General features: G+C 40.4%; 1 protein-coding gene across 2 annotated transcripts in view; it reads left to right on the forward strand.

Annotated features, from left to right (window-relative positions):
- LOC115465677 (serine palmitoyltransferase 3-like) overlaps window positions 1-12,567 on the forward strand; it is a 402,751-nt gene that overhangs the window by 253,814 nt on the left and 136,370 nt on the right. For both annotated transcript variants that reach the window (XM_030196335.1, XM_030196334.1), the window contains one exon: window positions 5,601-5,694. In XM_030196335.1, coding sequence (XP_030052195.1) covers window positions 5,601-5,694 — 94 coding nt within the window. The remainder of the gene's footprint in view (window positions 1-5,600; window positions 5,695-12,567) is intronic.

Consider the following 12,567-nt stretch of genomic DNA (forward strand, 5'->3'; position numbering starts at 1 on the left):
CATAAGCCATTATTAAAATGGACTTGGGGAAAATCCACTGCTTATTTCTGGGATAAGCAACATAAAATGTATTGTACTGTTTGGGAATCTTGCCAGGTACTTGTGACCTGGATTGGCCACTGTTGGAAACAGGATACTGGGCTTGATGGACCTTCAGTCTGTCCCAGTATGGCAACATTTATGTACTTATGAATCCTTAGTTGTTGTAACCCAGGTCTCACCCATGCGGTAGCTCCAGTCCCGGGCCAAAAAACAGAGTTCAGTTTCACATTCAGGGCCACTCTCACCTCACTCATCCATTCCAGTTCACCTGCAGTAGAGCTTGGGAGTGGGTCTGTGGTCCTGAATAGCGATCTGGGGCTTTGGGAGGCACTTGCACCCTCACGCTCAAAGATACGCTGTAGTCACAGTATATACAAACTCATTGTTTATGGGTTCCAACTCTGCAAGAGGCAGTATGTCAAACTTATATTAAGCAGTATATAAACTCCAACTTAGATTGGAGCTAGGGAGAGCTCTATTACTCTTTTAAATAACTGCTGGGTATGAATTGTGCCTGCTGCATGCATCAAATATGCAGTGAACATGATGCATATATGCTGCACACATGCGTCAATGTAGGTAGGAGCTTAAGACTAGAGTCAGTAAATGGCACCCAAATTTGGACACCGAAAAAAAAAGTGCACCGAGCGCTATTCTGTAAACGGCGCTCCAAGTTGGGCGCCGGGATCCATTCCCTACTTTGGGCGCAAGGATTATATCAATTGAAATCTGATGTAAATCCTCACACCTAAGTTATGCGCAGATTTCTCAAATTCCATAATACTGCGTGCATCTTCAGTGAGTGCCCCTGATCTGCCCATGCCCCTCATGGCCACACCCCCTTTCAGTTGCACTCTAAAAAAAACTTGTGTACGCATCTAGCACTTAGTGAGATGCACACGCAAATCCTAATAGGAGCCAATTAACTGCAATAATTGGTTGTTAGCACCCAATTATTGCTAGTTATTGGCTCATTACTCAAATTGCTTGCACAAATCGGGTACGTGTGCAATCTTGAGCACCTTAATATAGAATCCAGGGGTTAGTGATCAATCTGCCTTGTTTTTTTTAGTCAAATAAAAATGTATACAGTAATCAAATCAAGCAAAAACAAAAAGGCACAAAACTGCTTGCACAAAAGCATAAACAAACAGAAAATCAGAATATGATCAAAAAGGTTTATTGGAACAATACCCGACGTGGCCACGTTTCGTCCTCAGGCTGCGTCAGGGGTAAAACTAAAAGCAAAACCAAATTATATAAGACCTTACATATAAATAATATAATATAATATACTAAAAACATATATAGATCATATATAAATCATTATCATACATTTAGATGTGTATCATAAAAACATATACAAATCACATATACAATTCTAAAATCACATATATAGTTCCAAAATCACATATATATTGTAACATCCTTTAATAATTAAAAAATATATTAAAATTTTTTTTTTAATATATAATAATATAAACCAATAAAATAACCATTTATATGACATACCAATGAAGAGGGGAAGATAGAAAATTCATCATACATACCTATAAAATTCATCATACATACCTATCAAAGGTGTATATAAATATGTTATACACACTTGTAGTAGAATCAAAAATGTGTTCAAAAACCAAGTTCTAAAATGAGAAAAACATAAATGACAAATCTACACATATATATATTTTGAATATCGCACTATTTGAAATGCTAATAGGTCTAAAAGCAACTCTACAACAAAAAAATATATATAATTAAAAAAACGTATAAACCGATCACATATAAATAATATCCTCAATACAGCCTATTTTCCTCAATATTACTCTTAACTCTAATAACATATTCAATAAAATAAACAATTGGCTTCCATCTTTTTTTATAAAAATAATGTAGAACAATCAGCCATCATCAAATGCGCTAGATAGGTTTTTGAAACCCAAACGGACTTTTAATTCTAGAACATTCTCCAAACGCAGATAAAAAATATAACATAAAAGATAACTGTCCCAACAGGACTTATTAGCAAGTGCAGTTAGACCCTATAATATAAAGATAACTTAGGAAGACGTCTGAAGTCGGAGCGCTACCCAAAATAAGCTTCACAAATTCAGAAAAACATAAAAAACAGATACTACCCAATCGTTATCTTCCTCCTGGCTCCGACGTCATATACTGATACGATATGTGCACTGAGCAAATATAAAGTTGTGCTATTCAAATCGAAACAAGCCTTTAAGGAACAATTCTATATCTTCTAAAAAATCCCATCTCAGTATAAGCGGATACAGTTAAACTTTGTAACAAAATCAGTGAAAATAACTTCCATCGCAAAAAAAAAGGGAAAAAGGAAACTCACTAAAATATAGTTTAAAAAGACACTCCATTGTATAAAACGTCTAAAAACAGAACATTAGACCAATATAACTTCACAGAGTTAAAAATACAGCAGGTACTTACCCAATCAATACCTTCCTCTTACTCCAACAAAACTGATCTACACAGCGTTACCGATTCCTTTAAACTTGTGATTCTTATAGTATCATAGTGAGGGTAAAAGGTCATCTAACATCACTTGATAGAATCATTAAAGGGCCAGATACATATCTTATAACTATTCAAAAAAGGCTCAGCAGATACAAATAGGTATAAAAATAAAACTAAAAATAATGCTCAATGTTATATTATTTATATGTATGGTCTTATATAATTTTGTTTTGCTTTTAGTTTTACCCGTGACGCAGCCTGAGGGCGAAACGTGGCCACGTCGGGTATTCTTCCAATAAACCTTTTCGATCATATTCTGCTTTTCTGTTTGTTTATACAGTAATCAAATGCAAATCAGATTTGAGAAGCAACTTATAGTTTGGAACATTTTTCTGTTTGCCCTGACACCACTCGTTAAAGCTTTTCAGCCTAGCTGGTTGATATAACTGTAATTTAGCTCTCATGTTATTCATGTAATGCATTTGCCCAGATTCTATAAACTTGTGCATCCAATTTTACACTTATTAGAGCACAAAGTTGTGCTTGCAAGTTATAAAATAATGTTATATATATGTTAATTAGCTGCTAATTGGCATTAGACCAATTATTGGCTATAATTGGTGTTAATTGGAAGTAATTAGCAGTTACATATGTAACTGCCACTAGCTGTTGTTTTCCAAATTTCACACGTTTAATCCATTGTGTGCAACTGCAAAGAGGGGGGTGTGGATATTGTATTGTATTGTAACATTTATACCCCGCACTTTCCCGCTTATTAGCAGGCTCAATGCGGCTTACATCTATATATATAAAACTCACCCTCAATGTTCTATTGTCTGATGATGTCACTGAAGCCAAGGTTCGTAAGTTCGAAGCTCTGAAGCCAACAAAATCACAGTCTCGGGGCCCCGCCCTCTCGTCAAACGTTATGACGTTGAGGGCGGAGGCGGAGCAATTCACTCACATCGACGACGGTCAGGGCGCCGCAATGGGCCACCCACTGACGACGAAGGTGCGTTGGGTGGGGGGGCCACAGTCACACATCGACGGCGGCGCAATGCCCTGACTAACAACCAAGGTGCGTTCGGTGGGGGCCACAGGAAAGCCTTGCTAGCGCACGTTTCATTGGCTCCAGAAACGGGCCTTTTTTTACTATTAATATGTAATAGTTTTAAAAGATAACACAAAAAGGATAAAACAGCTAAATATCTATATATATAAAACTCACCCTCAACGTTCTATTTGCACTGACGTCACTGAAGCCAGGTTCGTAAGTTCGAAGCTCTGAAGCCACACAAAATCACAGTCTGTGGGCCCCGCCCTCACGTCAAACGTTATGACGCTGAGGGCGGAGCACATTCTCAGCTCCAACGTTGTACTGCACTGTAGCTCTCGCACGGAGGCTGCAGGGGGGCTGGCGACACACGGAGACACAAAGGGACGGAGGGGAGCCTTGCTAGCGCCCGTTTCATTGCGATTTGAAACGGGCCTTCGTTACTAGTAGTATATAAAGAGCTGAACAATAAAAGTGGGTAAGTAAGATAGGTAAGGGAGGAAGGTGGTAGAGGTTCTAGAATACTGGTAGTTACAGTTAGGTGTGAGCATTTGCACCAGCCATTGAGCTAGTTGTAAGTGCTTGCACCCAAAGGTAGGCTTGTAACTGGAGACTTACACAAGTATTCTATAATGACAATTGCATACACAGTTCCTGATATAGAGTCCGCACTTAGCACGCTGCATCCCGGTGCCTGTGGGCGCTCTATACAGAATTACCAGTTCTATAACTGGGCACCCTCATTTATGCACCGCATGCATGTGTAAATTTATAGAAAACTAGCACCTATGGCAAGTGTACATTTATCTGCAAAAGTGCTAGCAGGGGACTTAAGCACTATTTTGGAGCAGCAAATGTAAGTGGCATAGCGGGTAAATAGAGGGGTCTGCACAAGGGTGGAGCATAGGCAGGGCGCCTACTTATGCGTGTAAGTAATAGGATGCTGTATTTACACGCGTCCCTGCTGCATTTACATGACTGCAGTTACGCCAGGACTCTGGCTAGCACAATGTAAGGCACACTAATACTGGGTTATAGTATTCTATAATGGAAACTGGGTGCCCAGAAAAATCACCATGCGTCTTCAGGGTGCTTAAATAGAGGTGCTCAGTAATAGAATTGCACCCTTAGCCCCTGAAGATCGTCTAAAGTCCTTCGAAGGGCCAGTTGAGTCTGCGGGAGAGCCAGGAATCCGCATTGGGCCTGGATATCCTTGTTCAGTGAAAGGTCTGTGACCTTGAAGCTTGGGTTGCTGTTTCAATTAATAGAAAATAAAAATTCTTTATTCCAGTCTGCAAATAGTGACAGCTTTGTGTAGGAAGTGTTGTTGGTTTATGACATGTGTTCAGTAGCTATTGTATTTGAAACATTATCAGCCTTCTCATTTCTTCTAGTGTCTCTGAACCTTCACTAACAGGGTCCCTCCCATTTCCCAGTTTGTTAGTGATGAGCTGCTTCCTCTGATGTAATAATACAGCCAACTGGCTTGCCAAATACTCTGATGACCTTTTTGGAAGACCTGCCTTTCATGTTACATGTTGTAGCTTCATTTTTCTATGGATGCCAAAATCTTAAATCTTTACATACAGCTGAATTTCACAGAGGTTTGTGTAAGGTTTGGGTTGATAATTTGGTAGGTTTGGAAAGGGGTTGAAGTTTTGTAGTGGCTATTTTGGGGAACATTTTCTTAATTTGATTGTATTTTGATATGTTTGTATTTTATTATGTAACTGTGCTCTACCCATAATGAGTGTGGGGGATAGGGGTGAGGGACTTTTGTAATGCTGTTTTATGTAGTATTTTTTTTATTAAGTTGCTGTAAAGTATTTTGAGTTGCAAATTTGTGCAAATAAGGTGATTTATAAATGTAAAAAATGAAATGTGTTTACACTATAGTCACTATAAATAGATTGCTGTAGGTCTCTGTCATATGGACCTTGCTACTGTCTAGCAGTTTATAATCTTTCTTTTTTCTTGCAGCCCAACTCATCTTGATGGCTTTTAATTGTCTCCTCAGGGCTGCCTCATTCTTAGTGATGAGTTGAACCACGCCTCTCTTGTCCTTGGTGCCAGGCTCTCAGGAGCTACAATCCGAGTATTCAAGCACAACAGTAAGTAGGGGTGCCCTCCACATTCAGTCAGATTCTGGAAATAAAATTACAATAGATTGACATTTTTATGAGGTAATTTTCACAGCTGTTCAGGCAATCAAGGCAAAGCCTGTGGATACTTTTATTCTGTGAATTTTTCACCAGCTTTGAAAGGGAAAGTGTTGGAGCTTACTTTCTTTTGAAAATTGCCCAAAGAAAAACTACTTGTAGATATGCATCTACTTTTTCTATGGGAATGTTTCTGGCCAAAAAATATGCATAGTCTTTAAAATTCAAAACTTAAGGGTTATTTTACTGAACTGCAGTAAAAAGTGGCCTTAGCACACCTTTACGCAGGTGTTTCCTGTATTCTAAGGCCATTTTTTTACTGCAGTTGTAAAAATGGCGCTTTTTTTGTATTTTTTAGAATGCAACCATTTTGGGAAATTACCACATGTTTACTTACTGCCACCCATTTTGTAAGTAGTAAAGCCATGGATACCACAGGAGCCCTAACTAGTTAGTGTGTGGTAAGGTTAGTGCAGGAACACCCACTCTCAGCTGAATAAGCAAACTGACTAGAAGTCTTTTAGCAGAATATGTGAAAGCACATTGAGGTCGATATTCAGCCAGCGGCACTCATTGTTTTGCTGACTGCCGCGTGTGTTATGCCTGGAAATTCAGTGTTAGGCCATGTCTGAATTTCCAGATTTGCGAAGCCAACTAAAACATAGCTGCTTAAGTGCAATATCCAGATACGACTGACTTTTATGTGGTCCTACTTATCCGGTTACCTTGGACAGTTAAGTGCCAAATACGAGCACTTAACCAGTCAAGTGCCGACTCCGCCCTGGAACACCCGCAAAATGACATAGGCATTAAGTGCCACTGAAAATGACCAGTTAGCCTTGAACAGGTGATTTAACCAGCCAGGAGCCATTTCTAGCTGGTTAAATTGCTATGGATCTTGACCCGATTGATTTTAACGGCTATGTGTTGTATAGTATTTTCATAATAAATCATAAATTATCGAAAGGATTTTTTTAAATATTTTCTAACTGACCAAAATAAATGTTTTTTTTATAGTCAGATGTACTAAATCAATTTTTTTCTGGCATCATACTCGCTTTTACATGTGACCCTTACCTGGTCATATAAAATTGAGAAAAAAAAACACCTGCTGCACATACATGCACATACATATATTCTAATGGGGAAAACAGTCAGTTATATTTTGATGTTTCATCGCAGTGGAACCAAGTTGATTGTCAGAATTTTGATGTGAAATGAAATTAGTAGAAAGGTGCTAACTGGTGAAGCGTAAGGTGATTGAAATTCTAGTAGAAACACAGGTGCTTAAGTACCGAGATCTGTCTGACAGGCTGTACTGAGGGCCTAGGACACTTATTTTCAAAGCAAAGTTATATAGGTTACTATGCAACTTTTTAAGTCTATGAAAAGGAGCCCCTCATGAATGTTTGAGCAATGGCCACACTAAAGTGTATTGTCCTGGGTGTGCTTTGAGATCCCAGGGACAGAGTCTGTTGGTTGTTCCTTCATTTCATCAAATTTGTTTGCATGTGTTTGTGTTGCTTGGCCTAGTCTGTGGAATGCTCTTCCCCTTGTCTTGCGCCAAGCACCGTCACCATCTGTGTTTAAAAAAGTTGAAGTCCTTTTTCTGTAAGGCTTTTTCTTAAAGAATTAGGAGTTGGATTGGGATAACAGTTGGGTAATGGGGGGATGTGTTGTATTCTTTGTGATGATGAGTTTATGTATTTTTTATTGTACTCCACCCAGATGTTTGGATGGACAGATTATAAATCTGTTTAAATAAATAAATTGTCACAAAGTTTTTTGGTCAGGTTTGGGAAAGTTGCACTATGCTTTAGTGCAACTATCAGAAACTTGCTTTCTTTCATAGTTGGAAATATTTGTTTTCTTGTTTTCTGTTTAGAATAACGTGTACACAGTTCTCGATCTCCCCTTTGATAAGTGCTGAGGGAGCCAATTGACTGATCTAACAGAAGGGGCTTGTAAAATTCCTCTGAAAATGTTTGCGTTTTAAAGAGTGGGAGGACGGGAGGTTCCCAGGATGGTGGAGGATATAGAGTTTAGATAGGGATTAAGGGCATATCTAATTACTGGGGGGGGCGGAGGATTCTTTGCTTCATGATTTTTATAGTGTACTTCCCCTTTTTTGAATTGCTGTTTTTCAGTAGCAACCAACTCCCTATAGCGCGAATTTGCACAGAGGATAGTTATGTCTATTTCATCACTTGTGCTTACCAGTTCCAGGATGAGTTCTATTAATGTAATGGCCTGGAATATTTGTGGGATAAATTCCCCTATTAAAAGAAAAAAGCTGCTCACTGCTTTACATCGCCAGGGAGCTGGGATAGCATTCCTGCAGGAGACCCATCTGAGTGATTGTTGTCCATTGCTATTATACTATGGCACAAGTACACAGAAGGGTGGGGACTTCTATATTAATAAAAATATCCCATATCCTATTTGAGAAGCATAAATGTTGTAGGGACTTACAGGGAAGTGTGTGGCATATGTCATATGTCTTGGTCTCAATGTATGCTCCCATTGTTTGATAGAATTTTCTTTCCAGCATTAGAAATTTTATTAGATTCTCAAAATAGTACCATAATTGTGGGAGGAGATTATAATGCAGTTCAAGACTTGGATTTGGACAAAGAGTGTTTCACCGGGAGAGGAAAGACCGGCTTATTAGAGAGGTGAATTTTGTGTCCAAGTCTCAGTTTGGTAGATGTGTGGCTGGTGCTGCATCTGGGAGAGCGATTATTTACTCATATCTCAAGGTCCTATTTGATGGAGAGTTGCTTGGATTGCATACTTTTACAGGAACAAATATTTGGTGCTGTAGGTTCTGTGGATAGTCTTCATCGTGGCATCTCTGACCATGACGTAGTGAAACTGTCCAAATTATGGCTTGAAAGGCATGCCCACTGATTTGGTAAATGCCCTGGGGCTTATATGATGATGAGTTTTTTCATAAATTGTTGATTAAAAAATGGGAAAAGTATGGGAAGAATAACCAACAGTATACTAAGACCCTGAGATTGTTTTGGGAAACAGAAAAGGCAGTTTTGTGGGGCAAATACTATCTTCTATATCGTTATAAGAGATTGAATTCCCAGATCTTATTTTTAACTCCCCAGTTAAAACAAGACCAGTGGGAATTTTCTCGTAATTTAACTCAAGAAAACAGCCCAATATTTTCAATTGCAGCAATCCCTAAATGCTTTAATACATCAGTGCATACTAAATACTCTTATACATGGCCACCACTAGTTTTTTAGATATAGGAGCAGGGCTAGGATTTGTTTGGCCCAACTGATACTTACTATGTGTGGTCCTTGTTTTATCCTTGTGCTTCGTGACCCTCAGGGAGGCATGTTTGATAGACAATATGTTTCATAACTATTTTAAGACTTTATGTGCTGCACGGGATTCAGGACCAGTTGCATATGGCTCCTTTTTTGCAGGCCTTAACGTACTTACCTTGATGGCCGAAGACTTGGATATGCGTAATGCTCTTCTGGACACAAGAAAGTTCCAACATGCAATTAAAACTTCAGCTAATAGGAAGACCCCGTGGCACAATGGGCTGCCTTTGGAATTTTACAAGATATCGAAGGGCATAATCAAACGGGGCTGGCCATCTCCGTGGCCGGCTCTGTAAATGGGCGGAGCCAACCGTATTTTCGAAAAAGATGGCCGGCCATCTTTTTTTCCGATAATACGGTTGGGGCTGGCCAAATGTCAGAGATGGCCGGCTTCGGGTTTTGCCCATAATGGAAACCGAAGCCGGCGATCTCAGACCCGGCCAAATCCAAGGCATTTGGTCATGGAAGGAGCCAGCATTTGTAGTGCACTGGTCCCCCTCACATGCCAGGACACCAACCGAGCACCCTAGGGGGCACTGCGTTAGACTTCAAAAAATTGCTCTCAGATGCATATCTCCCTTACCTTGGGTGCTGAGCCCCCCAAATCCCGCCCAAAACCACTCCCCACAATTGTACACCATTACCATAGCCCTTAGGGGTGAAGGGGGGCACCTACCTGTGGGTACAGTGGGTTTTGGGGTTTTTTGGAGGGCTCACATTTACCACCACAAGTGTAACAGGTAAGGGGGGGTGGGCCTGGGTCCATCTGCCTGAAGTGCACTGCACCCACTAAATACTGCTCCAGGGACCTGCGTACTGCTGTCAGGGCGCTGGGTATGACATTTGAGACTGGCATACAGGCTGGCAAAACAATATATATATATATATTTTTTTTTTGGGGGGGAGGGGGGGTTGGTGACCACTGGGGGGGAGTAAAGGGAAGTCATCCCCTATTCCCTCCGGTGGTCAGTTGGGGCACCTTTTTGAAGCTTGGTCATGAAAAAAAGGGACCAAGTAAAGCCGGCCAAATGCTCGTCAAGGCCGGCTTTCTTTTTTCCATTATCGGGCGAAGCCGGCCTTCTCAAACCACGCCCCCGTCCTGCCTTCGCTACCCTACCGAAACACCCCCTTGAACTTTCGCCGGCCCCACGACGGAACACAGTTGAAGCCGGCTAAAATCGGCTTTCGATTATACCGATTTGGCCGACTTCAGGCAATCACAGGCCATCTCCCGATTTGTGTCGGAAGATGGCCGGCGATCTCTTTCGAAAATAAGCTGGATTGAGTTGTAGGATAGTGCCCACGCTACTCTTTGTTTACGAAGAAGCTCACAAAGTGGACAAGTTCCCTTACTCCATGTTGGGAGCGATGCCAAAACCTGGTTGAGATCCTCAAGTGACAAGTGCGTACAGACCAATATCATTACTTAATATAGATATGAGACTCTTTTCAAAATAATTAGCCAAGTCTATTATTGGATATTGTGCCAAGATTGGTACAGGCTCACCAAGTTGGTTTTATTAAAGGGCATAATTCTGTTTCAAATGTTTGTTGACTTGTATGCCGCCATGGAAGCTGTACAGAAGTCATCCCTGGAAACCATATCAGTGAGCTTTGATATTGAAAAAGCTTTTGATTCTGTATCTTGGAGTTATCTTTGGGAAGTCTTATAGTGCTTTGGATCTCAAGGTTCTATCCTCACTTGGATCCAACTGTTATACACAGATCCCTAGGTCCTCTCTTCTCCTTTTGTCATCGAGAGATGGACAAGGCAGCCCCTTGTCCCTGACACTTTTTGTGTTATGAATTTAACCCCTGGCATTGAGGGTAGTATCTGATCCTGGGATATTGGGTATCCCGGTGGGTGGGAAAACGTTTAAGTTGGTATTACTTGCAGATGATTTGATGGTAGCACAACAATACCCAAAGATCGTGAACACATATTTTATGTATATTGAATGATTTTGGCCAAATATAAAGTCTATGGATTCATGCATATACATCAGAAGTTTAAAGCTTGACTCAGGATCTGATGGAAAGGTGGGGAGGAGATTTTCTCCTTCAATGGGCAGGGGACTCGATTAAATACTTGGGCCTTTATAATTCCTAATCACTTGCCCGCCTGTATTCTACCAGTGTTGTTCGATTACTTAAAGAAACTCAGTGCCTTTGCAAGTCATGGCATCCTTTGCTCATACCTTTATGAGGTAAGGTACAATTAATAAAAATGATCATTCTTCCTAAATGGATGTACTTCTTACAGCACTTGCAGCTCATTTTAAAACCAAGAGATTTGCAGAGTTGGAGTACAATAGTGAGTCACTTTTTATGGGGATCACAGAAACCAAGAATGAGCTTATTTCATTTGTCATATGCAACTCTTGAAAAAAGAAGGAAGACTGTGTCTTCCAGATTTACAAGTTTATTGTGTTGCATCTCAGTTATGTTATGTTTGAGATTAGTTCTTTGAGACTTCTGAATTTTGTGACGTTACATTAGAGAAGTCAATAGGCTCTCTCAAATACAGTGCATGCTGAGGCAAGTCACCTCCCAAAGAGAATAAAAACTCATATGTTAATTAAGCCAATATGCTGGGCATGGACTCTTATGAGGAAGAAGTTTGAGTTACATCCTCAATGTTCTAAATACTTAACTATGATTGGTAATACAGGTTTTTTTTTTACCAGGCATGTTACCAGCGCTGGAGCAAAGCGGGTTTGAAATTGGTGTCACACTTAATGGAGAGGATAAGGCGGCTATTTTGGATTATGGCACTGTTAAGTCTACCTATGATTTTCACCCTTGAGATTGATACCCATATCTACAGCTCAGACACTATATTCGATCCCTGTTGATATCATATAATATTGACTTTTAAGAATCAGAGTTTGATGAATGTTAGCCCCTTCTAGCTGTCACTAAAGGTTTGGTGGGCTGCTGTTATAAATGGTTCATAAAGTTTCATAGGACTTCACCTCTTTGTGGAATAGTGAACAAGTGGAATCTGGATTTTGGAATTTACTCTATAGGTATGCTTCTGTGTAGCTACATGATGGTCCACGCTTGGATGAAAGTATACAGCTTCAGGAGCTTCATTATAAATTTCTACTTCGGATATATATACACCCTTCATGAGCAAGAAAATAGGACTTTCTGTGGGGGGGAGTGGATAAGATGGCACCGACATGCCGAGAGCAGCAGGACTGATCAACGTGTGCTCTAAGTTTTTCCTACTTGCGATATGCCACATTCTAAGAGAAAGGGAATTGTTAGAGCGTTACCCACTCCAGCTCTAACATCTTCCCCAAAGCAGCTCACGCTGGACAGTTTTGCGCTCCGGAGCCGACCGATTGAAACCAGAGTTGAGCTTCCGCTAGACACCAGGGAAGGGAACCCGACATCTCTGGAACACGAAGTAACACTCTCTCCTCCGACGCCTGGAAATCCACCCTGTCCTACTATAACGTGAGAGGAGAAT

Source organism: Microcaecilia unicolor, chromosome 3, assembly GCF_901765095.1.
Source record: "Microcaecilia unicolor chromosome 3, aMicUni1.1, whole genome shotgun sequence".
In the NCBI taxonomy this organism is placed as follows: Eukaryota; Metazoa; Chordata; class Amphibia; order Gymnophiona; family Siphonopidae; genus Microcaecilia; species Microcaecilia unicolor.